We start from the raw sequence: 21974 nt of genomic DNA on the forward strand, positions 1-21974 counted from the left end.
AATCACTGAGTCTTGGCCAATCAAATGCAGCCAACTGTTCGAACCCATGTTCAAATAGGGCAAACATCGAGCTCTGATGAAGTCAGTTGTTTCTGTACCTCTCTTCGGTCTTCTGTACACCACTTTCATTTTGCTGACCATAAATCTTCTTCCACCATGTATCTGCGCTGGAGTCTCTGAATTTGCTATGATTCTGGGGGCTGCCTGATTCACACATTGTTCACTGCTCAAGTAAACTCCTTTACATTTAATTTAGCTGAACTTTTTAACACCTTTAAGGCAAAAAGTCACTTTTGCTTAGGGCCTGTCGAGGCATTTCTGAGGTATGAGAAAGGAACTGAGGTCCTGTTCTTCTTACTAGAATCTGAAAACATCCGCTTTGCTATGGTTTTATATTTCGGGTGTTACATGTTATGTCCTCTTAATTTCTTGAAAGAGTTCAGCTGTGTCTCAGCTGAACCACAAGGCAGGTGCCGTTTCACTACTCAGAAAGAATAGAGAGGGAGAAGAGTTTATTTCCAAAGAACTTTTTTCTTATATCTTAGTGTGGGTAAGAATTTCTTAAGGAGCTTGCCAAAATGCAGATTTCAGGGCCCCATTTCCAGATGTAGGCACCCTGATATAGTAGCCAATTACACTGAGAAGCATTACTCCTGAGCCTCAATGAAGGTGGGCAGAGAATTGAAGAGTGTCTGCAGAGGTACACTCACTACCAGCAAACCATTCTTCCAGAGAAATAGCACTAGTATTTTAAGTCAAGGAAAATAAAGATGTGGTGTTTTAGTCCCAGAATTAAGAGGCAGAGAATGGATAAATAAGTCTTTTTTTGGTCAGTTAAAATATTCAAACATTGGCCAACAGTTTTCCCACTTTTTTTTGGCAATATGATTTATCCATAAATTGGATCTATTAAAAAATCTTAGTCACACACAAAAAGCACCTAGAAATATTGTCACACACAAATTCCTCAAAAAATGTGAATGTTCTTTGAATTAATGCAGAATCCTAAATTATTCTTCATATAATGTTAGATCTCTAAAAAATTCACTTCAATTTCCTGCCCTGGCAGAAATATATGAGGGATCATTTGAAAAGCTAATCACTTCAGAAGTAATTCTATAATTTGTCAAAAAGGAAAAAGACATCTGGTAAAATCCAGGTGCAGACTAATGCGATGTAAATCCATGTTTTTTCTTCTACTTTTTTTTTTTTTTCCTGGTGTGGGGAGGAAAAACTAAACTAACAGGGCATATTACAAAGCTTCTACAGATTCCTTTTTTTTTTTTTTTCCTTTTGAGGCAGGGTCTCACTGTGTTACCCAGGCTGGAGTGCAGTGGCTTGATCATAGCTCACTGCAGCCTGGAACTCCTGGACTCAAGCAATCCTCCCATTTTAGCCTCCCAAGTAGCCGGGACTACAGGCACGTGTCACCATGCCCAGCTGTTTTTGTTTGTTTGTTTGTTTTTGTTTGTTTGTTTTTTAATAGAGAAATGAGGTCTTGTTAAGCTCTCCAGGTTGGTCTCGAACTCCGGGGCTCAAGTGGTCTTCCTGCCTTGCCTCCCAAAGTGCTGGGATTAGAGGTGTGAGCCATCACTCCCAGCCAGCTTCCAATTTTTTCAGCATGCGTCTCAGCTACAACTAGAGAGAGATGTGACACCACTCAGGTTCACTGGTAATGCCGGCATGCCTACAATGGTTCTAATTTTTAAAATGGAATATTTTTCTTTTGAGAGACTGAAGAACAAGGAAGGTTTTTGCTTCTTCTCTAAACATGTGGCATCATTTGCTTGATGACTTCATTTCTTGACACTTGGGAAAGGGTGACTAAATCCTTCTCTTTACCAAGAATAAATTAATGTGACCATATTTTCCCTGGTTCTGTGTGTTTGCTCCAGACTAAGTAAGATTCAGATGATAAGATGGGGTGGGGCAGTGGGTTCACAAATTATGTATTGGTAACAGAGTAGAAGTGTAATATAACGGCATGGATGATGGCTATCTGCTCCCAAACTCTGTCAGCTGCGTTATCAGAGGGGTCTCATGGGGGTTCCTCAGCTTACAAGCATCTTTGAGGAATTCTCTGTAATTCACTGTAAGGGGTATGATGTTTTTGGCATGCTGAATCTTGGCCAGACACGTGGTGGAAAAAGATTTATGGATGGCAAAAGGAAAGTGGTGTATAGAAAATCGATGTGAGGCAAGAAACAGCTGGCTTGGTCAGAGCTTGGTGTTTGCCTTATTTGAACATGGTTTGAATGGTTGGCTACATTTGATTGGCCAAGACTCAGTGATGCCAAACCCTTTAATTTATCCCATGTGTCTGGAATTAGCTAAGACATTTCTATGAGTATTTACAACCAGCATAGTACCAGGAAATGTGTTACTGATTGTCAGACAGACATGGTAAATACTGGAGTCTCTAATTGCAGAGATCACTAAAAAATTTATGATAATAAATGATAATAAATTGGTTCCAATGATTACTTCTATAAAAGTCTAAACTGATTCCTGTTCTTGTACTTACACTCTAACTTTGTAAAGCTTTGACCTTTTCCTCTCTCTCTTTTTTAAAAAAGATTCTATGTCTGTCTAGCTTTTGCTCCATGCGTTGTGGTTGTTTTTATCCTGTCTCAACTCTACTTTGCCATGCTGGGGCCCAGAGTTGCAAACTGTATCCCACAGGCCCCTTGACCAGGTCCTGTCAGTCAAGGCACTGCAGGAGTTGGATGAAGTGGCAAGAGGACAGAAGCCATTGGCTTTCTTCTGTCATTTCTCTTTCTTCCATTTCGGGGCAGGTGGCTATGTTCTTGCACTATCCCAGCTCTTCAGGTAGCATCCTCCGCCACTGTTCCTTCTCCAAGGTGGCAGCACATCTATGTTCTAGTAACATGGTAGAGCTGATGGTGGGAGCTGCCTCCTGCAGTTATTTATCTGGGTTTCTGCCACTTCCCCCTTCAGTCTTCCAGCCTCCCCATACTCTGTAACCAATTCCCTTTGAAATTCCAAGTGTATTTTCCTTTTCCTGAAAGGACTTTGACTAACAAAGAACTCCGTGATGGCTTTTTGCCAAAAACATCATGCCCCTTACAAAGACACTTATGGGGAAGCTGCAAGGTGTTAGTATCTCAAATCACTTGATTATCTTATTTCAACAAATGTTTTATAGGGCTTACTATATGCCAGGACGTATAAGTGCTTTCTAACTGTTATTTCATTTAATCTTTATAAAAACTCATTGGGGGCAGCAGTACAGTAATTCACATTTTACAAATGAGAAAAATGAAGGACAAGTAATTTGCCCAATGTTAGATCACTAGAAGTGTCAGTTTGAGAGCTAATGTCCTAAGCGATGATTTAGAAAGATGTATGAGCATCTTTACCCACCACCATCTGAGGTGGTGGGGGTAGGAAGGTTTGTTTGCAAGGTGGAAGTAATCAGATTAGGAAACATAAAAGAACAAAGAGTCTGGAGAGGTCATCTTCAATGTTTAGCATCAACAAGTACATCATCCTACGAGGGGCTGTGCAGCCCTATATTGGTGTCTAGGTATGGCAGGTAGCTGTGAAGCTCATAGCAGATAACACAGTTGTGCTGTCTTTCCCTTGAGATTAGGGTTAGGGGATTGGAATCACTAGGATGTTTTTGCAACTAACTTTGTTCTCCCTTCATTTTGTAAATATTAAAGGTTCCTGCTGACCTTGCTATATCAACAGAAGATCGGATTTTCTAAACCCAGCAGGAACATAACTAATAAAAGTCTTTTCTCAATGATTACGTAGTGATTTGGAGTCCACCTGGAGACTTGGAAATAACAACTTGAGGAAATAGCTATTTTAGGTTTCTTATAAATTTAAATTAATGTTAAATTTTTCAAGTGTTTGAACATTCTGTCTCTAACATCTTTGCAGATGAAAATCCTCACTCAAAATCCCATGGAAAAAGAAAAGGCAAAAAGATGAGGAAGAAGAGAACTTGTATGGATGCCATCAAATTTCCGTTAAAAGCATCATCTAAAACTTATCACCTGAAACTTTATATTCTATATCTGTGCTGTTGCTGGAAGTCATGGCTCCACTTTTTAGCCATGTGGCCTTGATGTAAGATGGAGACCATAAATATAATAACCTTACAGAGTTGCTGTGAGAATTAAATCACTTGATATGTATAAAGGGCTTAACATAGCCCTTAATAAGGTCCAATAACTAGCTGCTATTGTATTAGATTATTATTGGTGATTTGAAGTAAGACTAATAATGATAGAAAAGTTGCCCTTGCAATGCTGTTTTTAATAAGCAAAATTCACCAGTAACTGGTAGAACAAATACTACAGGTGGACATTAACAATACTATAGGTGGACATTAACATAAGACCATTGGCCAGGTGCTGTGGCTCACACCTGTAAGCCCAGCACTTTGGGAGGCTGAGGGGATGGAATTCTTGAGGTCAAGAGTTTGAGACTAGCCTGGCCAACGTGGCGCAACCCCATCTCTACTAAATATACAATTATTAGCCAGGCCTGGTGGTGGGTGCCTATAATCCCAGCAACTCAGGAGGCCATGGCAGGGGAATCACTTGTACCCTGGAGGCAGAGGTTGCAGTGAGCCGAGATGGTGCCACTGTACTCCAGCCTGGGCAACAGAGCAAGACTCTGTCTCAAAACCAAACCAAACCAAACCATAATCCCACCACTTTGCCTGCTAGAAATATTTTAGTATTAAGCAGGAAAAACAAAAAAAAAGAATCAAACAGGACCAGAACTCATGTTAAGAAAAAAAAACCAACCAACCAACCTTATATGTACTTGGAGGCCATGATGAAGGAGTGGTACATTGGAAAAGACAAGAGGCTTAGACCCTACAGACCTGTGTTCAGTTAAGAGTCCTATAACATGCTTGGATATGTCATATAAAGTTTCTGGATTTCCATTTCCTGATATTTCAGACATATCTAAAGAAAGATCTCTAACCTTTGGGATGGCTCTACTTGCATGTCTGTAAACCTTAAGTGGTAAGTAATTTGTGGGGAAGGGCTTGTGGTTAGAGTGCTTCCACCCCTGTTATAGGACTGTGACACTCTAATATTAGGCAGGAAGAAGGGGACATGAGACGGTTCGATCTGCTGGGTCAGCCTCTGAGAGCTAGAATGTTGGACTCATCATTTAGGGAGCCTTTGCCAATTTTCCCTCTATGTGCAAATGACCAGTGGCTTATTCTATGACATTTTTGCCCTTCTTACAATACTGCAAATGTCTGCAGGGTGAGCCAACTGTTAGAAATAGCCACTAACCAAACCTGAGACTGGATGGAGTGGTGATGCTGGAAAGAGACCTTTGATGGGGAAAGCATAGGTACACTGGAAGGAAGTGTGACTTTCAATCCTTATGCATAACCAGAGCTTCAGCTTTGCTACCAACTATGCAGGAAACCATGAAAATATTCATATGTGTAACCTATTTCTATAGCATTACATGAAATTGTTCTTAACTTCGAGACAGAACACATTTGCCTCTATATTTCTTTTTAAGCAACAGTTCCAAATCAATAGGTCTTTCATTGCATCATTTAAACATAACGAGTAGGTCTTAGGAGTCATATGGCATCTTGTTTCTGTAGATGGACAACTCTTAGATCTTATTCATCACCCTGCTGAACAGTTCCTTTTTCAGAGACATAGATACCATCCAAAAATTTCCTCATATCTTTGTTTTTAACTGTTGTGGATTGCTGAATCAAAGAAGCTGAATTTGAAACAAACTCAATGTCATTTCCTTCAAGGATTAATTCATCTTTCTGGGGCTGAGATACAGAACAAGCAACACCTGGTCTCATCCAAACCCTGTGGATGTATTTTTTAATCCAAGAAATTTCAGATTTCAACAAGAGACCCATTCTCCTGGATAACGACATTGATGGGGAAGTGGCATGCACAGACCTTATCTTGTAAGGGAAGCCCAGTGTAACACCCTTGATCATGTTCTGTACATGACAACAGATAGTCCAAACGGTAGCCAGCTCCTTTGCTATTCTGCCATTTGTCAATCCAGAGCCTCTTTTTTTCCATTTCCAAGAAGACTAAGTTCTATATTGATGTGATTGAAGTCCCTCTGCAGGTTTCCTCTGGGGCCCTTCACGATAACTGTGTGTCCCTTCAGAGTAATGTCCACATTTTCTGGAATATTGACAGTCTGATTGCTGAGAATGGTCTTCATTCTCACAGTAGATGCGGTAAAGAAAAGCTGCCTCTATATTTCTTAGTGCTTAATTTATACTCTTTTAAAAGAACAGCCTTCTTACTAGTAAAGAAAAATGCAAGTATCAAAAATTCAGAACTTGGATCTCACTAGTTGACTGGGAGGCAAGTGCCCATGATGTTTTCTCTTTATTCCTACGATCTGCATGCTCGAACACAAGACTGCACAGTGTAACCTGAAAATATGTACTCCCAACCAGTAGGTTTGATACATACTTTCAAGATAATACTTTTTTTTTCTTTCCTTCCTCTTTCTTTCCTTCCATTCTTTTTTCCTTGGAGTACATTAAAATAAGAATGAGTTGCTATTAGTTTTTGAAGTTACAAAAAAAAATCCCTAAAATATTCCTAAGAGACAACAATGTCCCACTGTAGTATATAATTTAGGTGTGGAGGCATCCAGGTACTAATCAATAGCTTGCCAACCTAAGGATTCTAAAAAGGCTGACAGAATGACAACTGCTAGTTGAAATATTTACAGCTTATTTTAGCACAGGTATGTGTAACATAATGTCAGAATCAGAAAACAGACCACTTTGCCTGAACAGAAAAATGATTCATAAAGAGAAAAATCTCACATGTAAATTATAACATCAATATTCAACATATTTTCTTTTCAATGAATTTTTTTCCAGGCTATTTGGATTAGGTTTTGAAACTCAGTTGGCCAGATGACATTTAGAATAGTGTCTATTCATCGCCTAAAGAAACACCAAGTAGGACTAGGTGGACTCTAAAGGAAAAAAAATGATAGAAACAAAATATGGCAATTTTTTTTGTTTGCTGGTGAAGTTTGCCAATTGAATAATGTGAGTTGGGCATGGTGGGTCAGGGAAATAGGGATATTGCTTCTGGGAGTTTTCAAGCTGTTGTCTTCAGGGTTCTTCAGTACCTTTATGCCTTCTTTCCTTATGACTTCCCTAAGTCCATGATTAAGACCCAAGGCCTTTCTATCAGCTTCTTGCGCACATCAAGGCTAAAAGCAGACATACCTATGGGAGCAGGCAGGTGACAGTACAGATGAATGAGGCAGAGGGTGGTGACCTAGGGGGTCCAGGGTTTTTCCCTCCAGCTGATAAATGCCAGGAGGAAACAGAGCCAAAATTATAAGGTGTCAAAGATATTGATTTTGCATAAGAATCTGGGTTAATTTTAGTGAAGTTGCTTGGTTTTTAAAGGCTGGCTTATTGAAAAAACACTCTGGGCTCACTGAAATGCTTTTGTCTGGGTTACGTCTCATTGGCAGGCACCAACTTGACTGTGGTTCCTGCTGCAGTGCTGCTGATGGCCCAGTTCGGTGGCATGTTCCAGGATGGAGTTCCTGGTGCCAGCCTGGAATCCATGCCCCCTGCCTTTCCACAGACTTTGCAGGCACCCAATTCCTTAGATTAAATCCCTTTCTGGTTAAGATGAAGTGGTTTCTTGTTCTTGCAACTGAACTTTGATTGACAGTGAAATATAAGATACCAAATTGCAATTTGGAGATACAGTGCCAAAGAAGATTAAAACAATGCACTTGTTTTCAATACATATTTCAAAGAAAGGAAAAAATATCATAGATAACTGTTTTTTATTTCCCCCCTCCAAATCTGTTTGCTAGCCAGTATCAGCATAAATAAAAGTACTGAGAATGACAACACAGCTCTGGGAGCATGCAGAGGTGGAGCATGCAGAGGTAGCTTCCAGGATGGCCAGGGATGATTGAGAGTCAGGATGAGGCTGTGCCAGATCCCAGGAAAACCTTATGAATACCCAAGAGTTGAATACCTCTGGTCAAGAGAGTCGATACTTAACTACAACCACCACCACCATCACCACCACTACTGCTACCAAAACACAACACGAAATAAAACCCTTTTATATTTGGCTGAAAATCTCAGTAAATGATTTAAGAGCACATCCAATCATATACCCCAATAATTACCACAACAGCAAACTGTAAGAAATCATCATGGCCTCATATGAGAATTGTTTTGACCTTGCTAAGAACTTCCTGCAACTTTCCAGCTATGTTCTGAGTTGCTATTTATATTTGAGAGCAAAAGAACTTTATATAGACCCATGTGTTCAGCTGCACCAAACAGACGGGAAAGACTGTTGCTTGACTAATTTCCATACCAAATTTAAACATTCGACAGTAAGTATGACACATTAATTTAAGTCATTTTAAATTTCTCCAATCCAAGGAAACTGACCAAATCAACTAACTCTGTATAGTTTAGATGAGTTAAATAATTTTTAATAGAGCCTTATTTGTTGGCTCCTAGAGTAGAACAATGCAAACTTTGGCCCAGCTAAGATTTGTGGCTTGCCCCGCTACCCACTTGTTCTATTTTTCTGTACCTAGACTAGCCGCCTAACCTGCTGCCTACCTAATCTTGTATTAGCTGAGAGAGGAAGAAATAGCAACAAAAAAGAATTACTACAGCAGGTCCAACTAGCAAAGTTTAACTTGCCAAAACACTAAGCTAGACTTCATGGATATTCATATATTAAAAATAAATCTACCATATTCACTCTTCTTCCTGGAAAGCAACTCAGCTGCTAGCCTGAAGATGGAAAATGACTTAAAGCCTAAGAAATTCTTCACTTGCATAAATCTGATTTTGATTCTTGAGAGCTAGGTTTCAGTAAGAACTGGCCTAACATTTAACAGATAATTGTTATTTTACTTACGTTTTTAAAAATTTGTTTCTACTTTCATAACATTTTATAGAATGCATAAAACGGTGCATACAAAGTTGCTAGAGTATATAATTTCCAAAAATGTCCTGGGTTTCTGTTACATTCAGTTTTCTAAAGATGCACTCAAATCAATGGTAAAATACAGACAATTATATGATATTTCATTATTTTTGGTAAAACTATTCTCACTATTGTGTCTTCTCACAATATTAACTGTGATATCCACTTTGTGCAGGATCTAATAGACAATTATTGAGCCCATATCTATTAGTCCCTCTCTTGGAATTAAAGTTAGTTATAAACTACATATATAACAATAGACAATAAAATAGTGTATCCCATAGACAACGTGATCTCTTTGTAAAGATGTCATTTTCTAACACTAGAACCAATGTTCAAGAATATTATGTTTATAAAGGAAAAATACCAAATAAAAAATTACCTTTTCACTTAAGAAATGTCAATAATCCACCCTAATACTTAAAGTCACATTAAATGTTTTAGAGTCACTGTATTTGCTGCCTATGGCTGCTGTAACCAGTTACAAGCACAGTGGCTTAAAACAATACAAATTTATTATCTTACACCTCTGGAGGGGAGAAGTCCTAAAATTCAAGCTGTGGGTAGGTTGTGTTTCTTTGTGGGGGCTTTAGGGGAGAATCTGTTTTCTTGCCCTTTCAGCTTTAGAGGCTTCCTGCATTCCTTTGCTCATGGTCCCCTCCTCCATCTTCAAAGTCAACAACACAGCATCTTCAACTCCTTCTCTCTCTGACTTCTGCTTCTTTTTTAAAAAATTTTAATGTGATTTATTTATGTTTTAATTTTTGTGGGTAAACAGTAGATGTATATATTTATAGGTTACACAAGATATTTTGACACAGGCATGTAATGAATAATAATCACATCAGGGCAAATGGGGTATCCTGACCTTTGCTTCTGATGCTGCGTCTCCTCTTCTGACTCTGACCCTTCTTCTGTCTTCCCCTTATAAGAACTCTGTGATTATATTGGGCCTATCTGGATAATTCAGGATACTCATCCCATTTCAGGATCTTTAATTTAATCCCATTTGCAACGTCCCTTTTGCCATATAAGGTAACATATTCACAGGTTCCAGGAATTAGGATGTGGACAACTTGGGGCAGGGGGGCATTATTCTGTTTACCATAGTCACTAAGATCACACAAACCAAAGGAGAATATTATAATATCTTTGCACTACCTGTGTACTATTAACTAAGGATGCTTGCTTTAAAGAAACACATTCCTAAAAAATCTACTAAAATAAAAATGATGAAAGATTTGTCTTCTACCATCGAGCCAAGCATATAATTTCTACATGACATAATGAACAACTGTAAAGAAAAATCATGAGGGTTTTTCCTCCAATGTTCTTTTGCCATAGTTAAAATCAAACATGTTTTCTCTCCAACTTACGAGGCAGATGACAGGCACATCCTGGTTGCTAGAGACAACGTGTTCTCATTTAGAGATACTGTTTCAGGCCTGATGTTGACATGGTAACAGGTGGATGGGTTATTTGACCGCACTAAGTATTACCTGTTTGAATAGAGCGTAGGCCTGTCGTGTGGATAGTGCTCATTGACATATAAGGAAGAAGATGAAATTGTGGTCGCCAAGGAAGCAGCTTCAAACAGTGATGGAGTGCTAGGCACCAGGTCTGGTCTGTGTCGGGATCCTAAGGCTGGGAATGAAAGCAACACGCACATTCATGAATCTCAAGAATAAATGCAGCTTTAGTATCTATAATAATCTAAATGAGTCAAAAGCATTCATTTTACCTATCAGGCTGCAAATTAAATTATGAATTAACTGTACTCTTTTTGGAATTACAGCAGAAAAACAAAATAGCTTCTTGCAAACAGGTTATGCAGAAAGGAAATTGCATTAATTTACAAAATGGGTTATGGAAATGATATTATGAATGTTCTTTCAAAAACCTTATAAAATGATTTACTATTTCAAAAAGATGGCATTAAAAAACTCATAGGAATTTAAGCAGATAATCTGACGAGATTAAAAGGATAACTGGCAAGTGTATAAACAGACAGTGAACCTTTTTGCCCTATCTCTGTTTCTCAGGTTGGATCTAAGAACCCAGACTTTTCAAGAGCCAGAAAACAAATACTTCAACAGACTAACAGCCAGCTCTGCCTTAACCCCATCTGAGCATGTAAATACTTCTAAACATTATCCAGGACTCTTTTTGACACTTTAGCAGCAAAACTACCTTTTCAAAAAATGAGAAAACCCTTATATATTTTTTTTAATTTAGGGGCCCATGAAATTACTTATGCAAGAGCCCATTCTTGTGAGGAAAGAGGAATGTTCAAGGCTGAGCCCATCTCTCTGGAGTCTAGGTAGATGGACTCTTTTCATCTTACCCCCAGACTGACCTAAAACAGATGCTAATACATTGTAACTTTAAGGTATTCCTGGTATTTCTTTATAGGCCCAACAAATTCAACATTAAGGATTCTTAGTGTGTAAATGTAAACCGACCATAATAGGCATTCTCGTGTGAGTGTGAGGTTCTGGATTTTGGGTTTAAAGGGTATAGGTGGTGGGGCAGGGAATGGCAGGGAGGGAAGCCAGGCACCTCAGGAAAGGCTGGACTCTGGTCTGGGAAATGAGGCGACATATTGGGATGCTCTGTCTCCAATTCAAGTCAAAACAGAACACTGCGGCAATGGATAACAGATGCTTGTCATAAAAAACCATGCATGACCAAAGTGCTCCACCTTCAAAAATTAGAAAGGCTTCAACTTTAATGTGACACCTGGCTTGCAATCTTCAATATGCTTGATCCCAACGTCTCATTAAATAGCAAGAAAAACATGAATACTGTCCATAACATTGAAAACTGAGCGTCAAAAGTAATTTGATATCAGATTCCAATGAATTGCCACTCCTTATAAGGTAGATGGAGCTGGTCTTTGACCTAGGTTTTGGGCATACCAGCTTGACTTCACAAAGCAGACATGACCTGAGTGACAGAGCAAAACACATTTGTCTAGTGACTCAGTTCCAGGTCACACATCATCAGGAAGGTGACCCCTCAACCCATGAGGAGCAGCTCTTTGAGGGAGAGAAGGGTTTCCTCATGCTCCCAAATCCTTCAGTTTTTTTCTAAAGCCAGTGTGGTAGGCAGAACTCTAAGATGACCCCTAATGACCCATATTCTTGTAAATTCTTTCTTCATTGTGGGGCCTGCAAACATGATGAACTGTTATTCCTGTAGCTATGTGATGTGACCCTGCAAAAGGGATTTTGCAGATGTAACTCAGGTTACTCTGAGTTGGCTACCACTGAGCTGGTCAAAGGGGAGATTTCCCAGGGGAGCCTCACCTAATTGTACAAGCCCTTTAAATCTGGGTCTAGAGGTCAGAGACCAGAAGTTAGAGAGTCAAAGTGTTGGGGTTGACTTGCAGGACATTCTGTGTTTGAATACAGAGGGGCTGCATGGTAGAGAATGTAGATGGCCCTCAGGGCTAAGCATGGTTCTTGGCTGTCAGACAGCAAAGAAGCAGAGATCTCAGTCCAACAGCTACAAGGAGCTGAATTCTGTCGACAACATTAATGAACCTGGAAGAGGATTCATCTTCAGTGCTTTAAGAACTCAGCCCAGCTGACATCTTCATTTCAGCTTTTGAGACCCTGAGCAGAGAATCTGTGTGAAGTGTAACCAGTCTTCTGACATACAGAACCATCGGCTACTAACTGGGTATTATTTTAAGCTGCTAAGTTTGTGATAATTTGTTACATGGCAATAGAAAATATAACCTTAGCATACTGAGAATGCCAAAAAACAAACCGTTAAAAACTAGAAGGAAATTCGGTGATGACTGGTGCAAGCGGAAGTTCCCCAAGTACAGAGCGTGATTTAGAGACTCAACATTGTGCATGAAGAGGACTGCCAAGATAAACTCATTTTATAATAGTATGTTACATTTTCTTTTTTTTTTTTTTGAGACGGAGTTTTGCTCTTGTTACCCAGGCTGGAGTGCAATGGCGCAATCTCGGCTCACCGCAACGTCCGCCTCCTGGGTTCAGGCAATTCTCCTGCCTCAGCCTCCTGAGTAGCTGGGATTACAGGCACACGCCACCATGCCCAGCTAATTTTTTGTATTTTTAGTAGAGACGGGGTGTCACCATGTTGACCAGGATGGTCTTGATCTCTTGACCTCGTGATCCACCCGCCTCGGCCTCCCAAAGTGCTGGGATTACAGGCTTGAGCCACCGCGCCTGGCCTAGTATGTTACATTTTCAAAGAATATGCTCAATAGGCTTTTCTTTGACCTCCAGAGACTTTTAAAGGTGTTGTATCTCTAAATTTGAAGCAATGAGTCAAATAGGTCTTTTGAAAGAAACACAGTGTGTGCACTACTTACCATGTTTCCAGCCTTTTTAGATGCTGTGTGGTATATTTATTATACTTTTAATTTATTTTTCCAAATTAACAATTGAATCCATTGCTTTAACTTTAGAGGTCAGATACTACTTGAAAGCTTATCTAATATAATCTTAAAATAAGTTTATCCTATTTCCCCGACTACAGACACCTGCGGTTTTGTGTGTGCTATCAGAAAATCAGGTAGCAGAGTGGGGGAGGTGCCAGTGCAGGAAGCTTAGGAGAAGCGGGTGAATGTCTGCCAGGAATTGGAGACATCAATTCAGAGAGGATCATTACTAACTTTGGATAAAAGTTAGTTTATAGAAAGATGAAAAAGAAAGAAACCAAGTAGCACATATGGATAAGTGCTGCTGAAGAAGGAATAGAAATAACACCCCAACCTAAAGACTGAGGAAAAGAAAGCCCCTAGAAGAGGTCTTAACTCCTGTAGAAAGCAGAAGACATTTTCAGGAAATGCTGAGATTCTCAAAATAATATACTGATTTCTAAAATGTCATTTCCCCATGTCTGATTAGAAGGGAAAAAACAAATGACCAACTTGGTAGACAGAAAAAAGTATTTGATAAAATTTAATACTCATTCTTGATTAAAAAAAAAAATTTTCAGCAAAGTAGGAATAAAAAAGGAACTTCCTTGACCTGATTACGGGTATCAAATATAGCAAACTTCTTTTTCAACACTGAAACATTAGATGCATTCCCTTTAAAATCAGGACAAGGCAGGTCTGTCTACAACCACCACTTCTATTCATCATCGTACCAGAAATCCTAGCCAGCAAGTAAGAAAGAAAGAAAGACAAAATAGATGTGAAGTCTATGTTGTAGCAACAAATAGCTAGAAAATCCAATTCTTAAAAAAGGTACTATTTTAAAAAATCCAGAAAAATAGTCTATGTCAATATCTTTGCATCTATCCAAGAAATAAGTCTAACGAAAGGTATATGTGCAAGCCACACCAGAAAAATATTAGAAAACTTTATTTAAATTCATTAAAGTGCTCGCTTTGGCAGCACATATACTAAAATTGGAACAATACAGAGAAGATTAGCATGGACCCTGTGCAAGGATGACATGCAAATTTGTGAAACTTTCCATATCTTTCCTTGCTTTTTCCTTCCTGCCTCTTTTCTTTCCTTCTCTTGGTACCTGCTTATGGTTATGAAAGTTTCAAAGTAAAGAACATGAATTACCTCCCGAGTATTACCAGTGGGTACGAAAAAAAAAAATTCATTAAAGAAGACCTAAATGAAGAGACAACTTACTGTCACATTGCGTGTATGTGTGTGTGTGTTTATGGATGCATGCGTGTATGTGTACATGCACAGAATAAGGTCTAGAGGTAAAAGCAACAAAATGTTAATATTTGTTACCATTAAATGGTGGAAGTAGACATTTTTCTTTTTGAGTTAATATTGTCTAATTTTTATCATAAACCATAAATTGTATTTTTTATGTGGTAGTTAAAATTTTCATGAAGTGTATCGCACTGTAGCTTACTTGCTTGCTTGCTTGCATATTTATTTATTTATTTATTTAAGATAGAGTCTTGGTCTGTTGCCCAGGCTGGAGTGCAGTGGCGCAATCGCAGCTCACTGCAACCTCTACCTCCCAGGTTCAAGTGATTCTCATGCCTCAGCCTCCCGAGTAGTGGGATTACAGGCACCTGCTACTACCCCTGGCTAATTTTTTTGTATTTTTAGTACAGACAGGGTTTTGCCATGCTGGCCAGGCTCGTTTCAAATGCCTGGTCTCAAATGATCTGCCCACCTTGGCCTCCCAAAGAGTTGGGCTGGATACTGCAAGCTATCCTTTAAAAACTTAATAGATTTTATTTCTTAGAGCAGGTATTTTTATATTTTTCTTCTGCAAATTTACTTGTATAAATAAATCATAAGAACTTTTTTCTCTTTTAAAAAGTTACATATCCTTACCTTCTTCATCAAGGCTGCTAAAACTTTGTCCTTCAGTCAGCAAATCTCGCTTCTCATCCTTCCATTCCTGGCTAATTGAGGACACAATCTCCTGTGACGTCGCCTTTAAGGCGGCGATGGAATTGCATCGTTTCTTAGAAGGTGAGGCCTTCAAAGCTAGACAGAAAGGAAAAGGACAAATAAAAGATATTTATTGTAAAATCACGTTAATATTTTATTTAAATATTCTATTATTTATTAACATTTTAGTCATTATTTGAGTAGAAGACAAGAGGCTTAATTTATATATATGGCAAGGGAGGTGAAATTGTCTGTTTCATCTGATGAATACAATGAATGAGCTATATTATTTGTCCAAAATGGCTTGACTTAAATCAGAATAACCTAGAGCAAATTAAGAGTTAAAATTTCTGTCCAGATTTTGAAATAAAGTTTTGCTTGAGGTAAAATTCAAATGTTTTACTGCCAAAGAATCATTTTCCCCCCTCTAAACAATGTTTTTCTAGTGCTGGGAGGAGGATGGGTGGGTTGATAAGTGCAGATGGTAAAGTACGGAGAATTCTCACGACCCTGGTTTTATTAACTTGGGAATGGGAATTTCTAAACATGCCAAAGTTTAATCTTATGCTCATGTTGCCCAATTTAGCCAAGTTACTTCTGGTTGCTTTTTTCTTTCTGCGAATTTCCACTGAAATTTCCTACCCTTTAGGTCTTTTCTAAGTCATAGTTTTATGTCAGATATATAATTCACTCCCAATCTTTGTCTAAACAGCAGTCTACAACTTCAGAAGTGTGTTGGGAACCTGAACTAATGAAAATGTACTTCACCATTAATCAGGCTTGCCGAAGCCTGGGACTTCACGGAGGACATGTCCATAGAAGCTGCTTAAGCAGCAGCCGGGCCATCCTTATTTACATTCACTCTTTGCTGCAATAATTCTTCTTGGCTTAATATTGCTAGAGAATTGCATTGGAGGGAGGGGGAGAGGGAAGTTGAGGCCAGTTTATGCTTTCCCTTGATGTGTTTTTGGCAGTGTCTCTCTTCCTTTAAAAGTTTGCATAAAGGGGTAACCTGATAGTAAATGTATTAGAGTAATTGTGTTTAGCCTTGGGAATCTCAGAGCGTAGATTACAGCTCATCTAGGGCCTTCCCAGAGGCAGCTTGCAAGAACTTAATTGGAGAAGGACTTTAGGAGACATAAATGAGGGAAGAATGGAGGGCAAGCTATCCACGTAAAGAGAAGGGAAGGTTTATTTGTCCCTGGAGCAGTCTTAGAGTCATAATAATATCATCATCCTAATAACATTTGTGGAGGGCTTTAGAGTCTGGAAGCCAACATTCACTTTGCATATCTCAAATTAGCCACGTGTATGAGGAAGAGGAAAGCCCTTTTTAAGGTCCAAAAACTGAGAATAGAAAGGTTGTGGCTTGCCCAAGGTCACAGAACTAGAAAGCATGAACCTCAGGTGTTTTTCTTCTTAAGTTGTTTACTTGGTGGTTCATTTTCTAGCTCTTTAGCATTCTATTTTCTGGTTAAACTGAGAGGAAAAAAAAGATAAACCTTGAATTTGTTTTTCTTTGAGGGGAGGAAATTTTTGAATGTTTAAAAAATAAGCCATGTGTACCTTAATTCTCTACTCTCTCAAACAGTGGTTACATTTGTTTTACAAGGATGAAGTCACTATTCACACACTGGCCTCTGCCTTAACATTCTATCTGCTAACATTTATTTCTTTATTTGTTTATTTATTTTTTAAATTTTACTTTAAGTTCGGGGATACATGTGCAGGTTTGTTACATTGGTATACATGTGCCATGGTGGTTTGCTGCACCTATCAACCTATCATCTCTATCTGCTAACTTTTATAGACCTTTAATAAACTCCTGTCTTTCAGTATAGTATTTTAAAACTTCTAAATCAGAGTATCTCGGATGTGGGTTGGAAACCACTAGGTATCTGAGACCCTTTCAGAAGAGCTGTGATGTTAAAATTATTTTCATCATCATCATCATAAGACATTATTTGCCTTTTTCACTTTCATTCTCTCACATGTGTAGAGTTTTCCAGATGTTACATGACCTGTGATACCACCACAGATTGAATTCAGAAGCAGATGTGAGACTCCAACTTATCTTCTGTTAAGCCAGACATTAAGGATTTCAGAAAAAAAAATGTAAAACAATGCCATTGCTCTCACTAAATTATTTGTGGAAAATAAAATTTTTTTTGGTAATTATTTATGTTAAAATAGACTGATGTTAACATTCAATTTTTTTGTTACCTGGTAAGAATTAATAAATATTGTAAATTTTTCTCAATTTTAATTTCTAATATGTGAAATATAGATAGCTATCACTCACATAAATGAAAGCTCTTTGGTGTCCTCAATAATTTTTAAGAATGTAATGTGGCTCTGAGACCCAAAGGTTTGAGAACTGCTTTTCTACATTACAGTTCTTAGGTTAATGTTATTTCTCTAAACCAAGAAACAGCTATGATCAAAAGGTTTTCGGCAGCAACAAGGAAATGCAATAAGGATAAGAGTCTTGTAATGAGGGGAAGACACTCAGGAGAGCTATGCTCATGGCATTTTGTGGAGTGAGGGCCAAAGGCCTGGAAAAAGAAGGAACTCTTTGTTTTTTATCAGCATCACACATAATGAGGAGCAGAGAAGACCGGAAAACAAACCTCTGCCAAGACCACATAGCACCACAACAAAGAGTTCACTTTTGTCTCAAGTGGTGAGTTTCTTCCTTAAAGGAATGATCTCACTCAGCAGATAAGGACTTGGACTTTGCAGCAATTCATTTCTCAGGATCTCAGGATCTCTTTTCACTAGGTAACCTTGAAAGCTGATTTGGGTGGTTGCTTGCTTCTTTTTGTGTGGCAGAAATGCCTGGATTTGTCTTGGGCTCCACCATGGCTGACCATAGGTATCCTGTGCCCATTTCCAGCCTTGCATTCTGCCACTCAACTGCCTCTATGTTCACTTTTCAGCTCACCCTTCTGCCATACTGGAACCTATCATGTTCATTCTGCCATTAGGCCTTTGTACATGCTATTCTTTCCCCTGGAGATGCCCTTCCTGTCTCTCTTCTTAATGAACTCTGGGTTACGTTTTCAGGATTTAGTTGAAACGTATTTTTCTCTGTGAGCTCTCTTGTGGAAGAACTGGTCTTTTTTTCTCTTATTTCTCTCCATGTACCCATAGTAGCATATGCAGTAATATTAGCAATTGTTTCATTATAGATCTGTCATTTGTTTCAATCCCTGACTCAAAACAGACTATTAAATTATTGAGGGAGGAACTAATCAATATTTAAAAAGCTTTCTATGTCATCAGTGTTTAGTGCTAGATACATAATAGGTGCACCAATGTTTGTTGAATAAATGCATTATTCTGAAATTTAGAACAGCCAATTTTCTTTAATAAATAAATTAATTTAACTCATATTCTATTCAGGAAGCTAAGCTTTAGTACTTTAGATAAATTATTTGTATGGAGAATTTCAGTGAAATTTCAACATAATGGTGATTAATATTTCCAGGAAATATTATAGGATTTTGTAGACATTATTACACTGGCAGCATGACTCACTTGTGGATGGGATGAAGGGATTTTAAAAGGTTAGAAAATATTGACTTCAAAAAAAAAAACTTGAAGACCAGGTACTATTTTCTTGGTGGGAGGAGAGTATGCCTTCACACATTAAGAGCTTTGAATTAACCACAGTTGATGAAACATCTTAAAGTTGTATTTTAAAGTGTCTACTTTTCTAATAATTTAATTACCCTTTAAAATGGCGGTATTAGATGAAAATTCCATTCATTCATTGGATTATTTATCAAATAACGGTTGAGCGCCTACTGCGTGCCAGGAAATGTGCTAAGTGAAAATTAAGGACTTTGTACACTAAGAAATCCATGGACGTTTATTTCCTTTAACATTATTATTATTATTATTATTATTAGCATGGAAGGGTTTTTAACAGAAATTGGCAAAAGCAGATTTCTATTTTAAACTGATTTCTCTGGATGCAGTGTGTGTGGGGAAACTGGATTGAAAGGGTACACAACAGGAGGCAAAGAGACCTGTTTAGGGCCACAACTTTATGTAAAATAATAATAATAATAATAAAACCTGTACACCAGGCCAGGTGTGGTGGCTCAGGCCTGTAATCCCAGCACTTTGGGAGGCCGAGGCAGTCAGATCACCTGAGGTCAGGAGTTTGAGACCAGCCTGACCAACATGGAGAAACCCCCTCTCTATGTGGTGGTGCATGCATATAATCCCAGCTACTCAGGAGGCTGAGGCAGGAGAATTGCTTGAACCTGGGAGGGGGAGGTTGCGGTGAACCGAGATTGTGCTGTTGCAGTCCAGCCTGGGCAACAAGAGTAAAACTCCATCTCAAAACAAAACAAAAACTCTGCAAACCAAAAAACACAGTGGCTGAATCAGGAGAGGTGCTGTGGGAGAAGGTGATGCACTCCTGATTCTGCAGAGTGACGACTGATAGGTGTTGCTGAATGACTGCACGTGGGCAATAAGCAAAAGGAAGTGATTAAGGGATGATGCCAGAATTCTGGCTGGGTAACTGGGTGGATTGTGGTGGCCTTCTGTAAGACATGGACCCAGGTGAAGAGGCAGGCTCTGGGGTGGTAAGCAGCTAAATTCAATTTTGGGCATGCTGGGCTTGCAGAATCCAGTAGATGCTTAAGTTGGGAGAGTGGGTAGGCAAGGAGACTTGATAGAAGTGTGGGGAGTAAGTTGCAAGTACACAGATGGTAACTGAACCCTTGGGAGAATGAGGAATTACCTAGATAGTGTTGTATAAGAAGAGACCAAATCAGAGGCTGGACCCTGAGGAATACCCACAATAAGAGTAAGCAGGGAAGAAAAGCTTCCAAAGGATACCAAGGAGCAGATGAGAGGCTGGAAGGCAACCAGGGAAGTCCTGAGTTACAAAAGACAAGTGAAGAGAACATTTCATAGAGCACTGATGTCAGTGGTCTCACATGCTGGAGGGTTTGAAGAATACTGAAAGTGGCTGGGCATGGTGGCTCACCCCTGTAATCCCAGCACTTTGGGAGGCCAAGGTGGGCAGATCATTTGAGGTCAGGAGTTCGAGACCAGCCTGGCTAACATGATGAAACCCGATCTCTACTAAAAATACAAAAATTAGCTGGATGTGGTGGTACATGCCTCTTGTCCCAGCTACTCAGGAGGCTGAGGCAGGAGAATGACTTGAACCCAGGAGGCGGAGATTGCAGTGAGCTGAGATCACGTCACTGCACTCCACTCCAGTCTGGGCAACAAAGCAAGAAGGCACCAAACAAACAAACAAACAAAAAACCACAAAAAACAGAAGTCTGAAAGTTGTTCAATGGCTTGAGCAATGATTGTTGATTACCACAGAAAGAACATTTTGGTAGAGTGGCGGGATCAAAAGCCACTGGAGTACACTGAATAGTGACAAGAAATAAAAAAGTGAGACAGCAAGTGCATCCAACTCGTGAAGGAGGAAAAAGATACACCAGGAACTTGAGGGAGATGGAGTGTTGAGGATGTTTGTTTCTATGATTAAGAGGATGAGCAGACAGAAGGATGAGGTGTGGAGCCACAAGAGGGAATGAATGGTTAAATTACCCCGTAGTGGAGGTAATCTCTACAGGGATCTGTCCTGGACCTTAAGGAGATTGGACCCAGTATACATGTCATGGTATCTTCATCCATTTAACAAATAAAAATTACAATATATGCACCCTCCAAACTCACACCCCTTCACTAGGTGCAATCAGCTTACATTTAAATAAAGGAGATAGGCATTAAATAAGTAAAACCTATAGCATATTAGATCATGATAAATGTTAGAAAACATAAAGGAAGGAAAGTGCATAGGAATCACCTTTCCCATGGTAGCAGGACAATAAGCATTATCATTACTATCTACCCAATAAACAAAAGTGATAAAGTACTTGACTTGCTTTAAAGTGAAATATCTAATTCAGTATGTGGTATTAGGACAGCAATTAACTACTTGGGAAAAAACAAGGTTAGATCTCTCTCACTTCATACACCAAACTAAATACAACACAGATAAAATTTTTAAAAAATTTTAAAAATCTACAAAAGGTAAAAGAAAAATATGGTGAACACTTATCTGATTCTTCAATGGTGAAGTCTTTTGTAAGCATAAAAGGCTTAAATAAAAAGAATCCTACATTTATGGGATGTAAAATGTAAGATGGCAACACTCCCCAAATTCAACCAATCTTTATCAAACTACCAGCTGCCCTTTTTCCCCACAAATTAACAAACTGATTATAAAATTCATAGGGACATACAAGGGACACAGAATAGCCAAAACAATCTGAAAAGATTATTTGAAGGACTCACATTACTTGATTATGAAACTTAGCAATACAAACCAGAAGTAATCAAGAAAGAATGGTACCGGTATAAAGGTAGGCATATTGATCAATAGAATGGATATGAGAGTCAAGAAGTAAATCCTGGCTGGGCGCGGTGGCTCAAGCCTGTAATCCCAGCACTTTGGGAGGCCGAGGCGGGTGGATCACGAGGTCAAGAGATCGAGACCATCCTGGTCAACATGGTGAAACCCCGTCTCTACTAAAAATACAAAAAATTAGCTGGGCATGGTGGCGTGTGCC

The 21974-nt window shown here is 38.9% G+C and overlaps 1 protein-coding gene, 1 long non-coding RNA gene and 1 other non-coding gene across 7 annotated transcripts in view; 2 read left to right on the top strand and 1 right to left on the bottom strand.

Moving 5' to 3' along the window:
* PIP5K1B (phosphatidylinositol-4-phosphate 5-kinase type 1 beta) overlaps positions 1-21974 on the bottom strand; it is a 344249-nt gene that overhangs the window by 94709 nt on the left and 227566 nt on the right. For all 5 annotated transcript variants that reach the window (XM_032290962.1, XM_032290961.1, XM_032290960.1 and 2 more), the window contains 2 exons: positions 15301-15456; positions 10496-10640 (listed from right to left, as the gene is read on the bottom strand). In XM_032290962.1, coding sequence (XP_032146853.1) covers positions 10496-10640; positions 15301-15456 — 301 coding nt within the window. The remainder of the gene's footprint in view (positions 1-10495; positions 10641-15300; positions 15457-21974) is intronic.
* On the top strand, positions 6538-8901 carry LOC116559832. Its single transcript, XR_004272645.1, has 2 exons — positions 6538-7484; positions 7736-8901. It is a non-coding gene; the product is annotated as an uncharacterized LOC116559832 (long non-coding RNA).
* On the top strand, positions 14364-14470 carry LOC116559924. The gene has a single exon (XR_004272694.1). It is a non-coding gene; the product is annotated as a U6 spliceosomal RNA (small nuclear RNA).

The sequence above is a fragment of the Sapajus apella genome, unplaced genomic scaffold, assembly GCF_009761245.1.
Source record: "Sapajus apella isolate SASKATOON/1434 unplaced genomic scaffold, GSC_monkey_1.0 scaffold24, whole genome shotgun sequence".
Classification (NCBI taxonomy): Eukaryota; Metazoa; Chordata; class Mammalia; order Primates; family Cebidae; genus Sapajus; species Sapajus apella.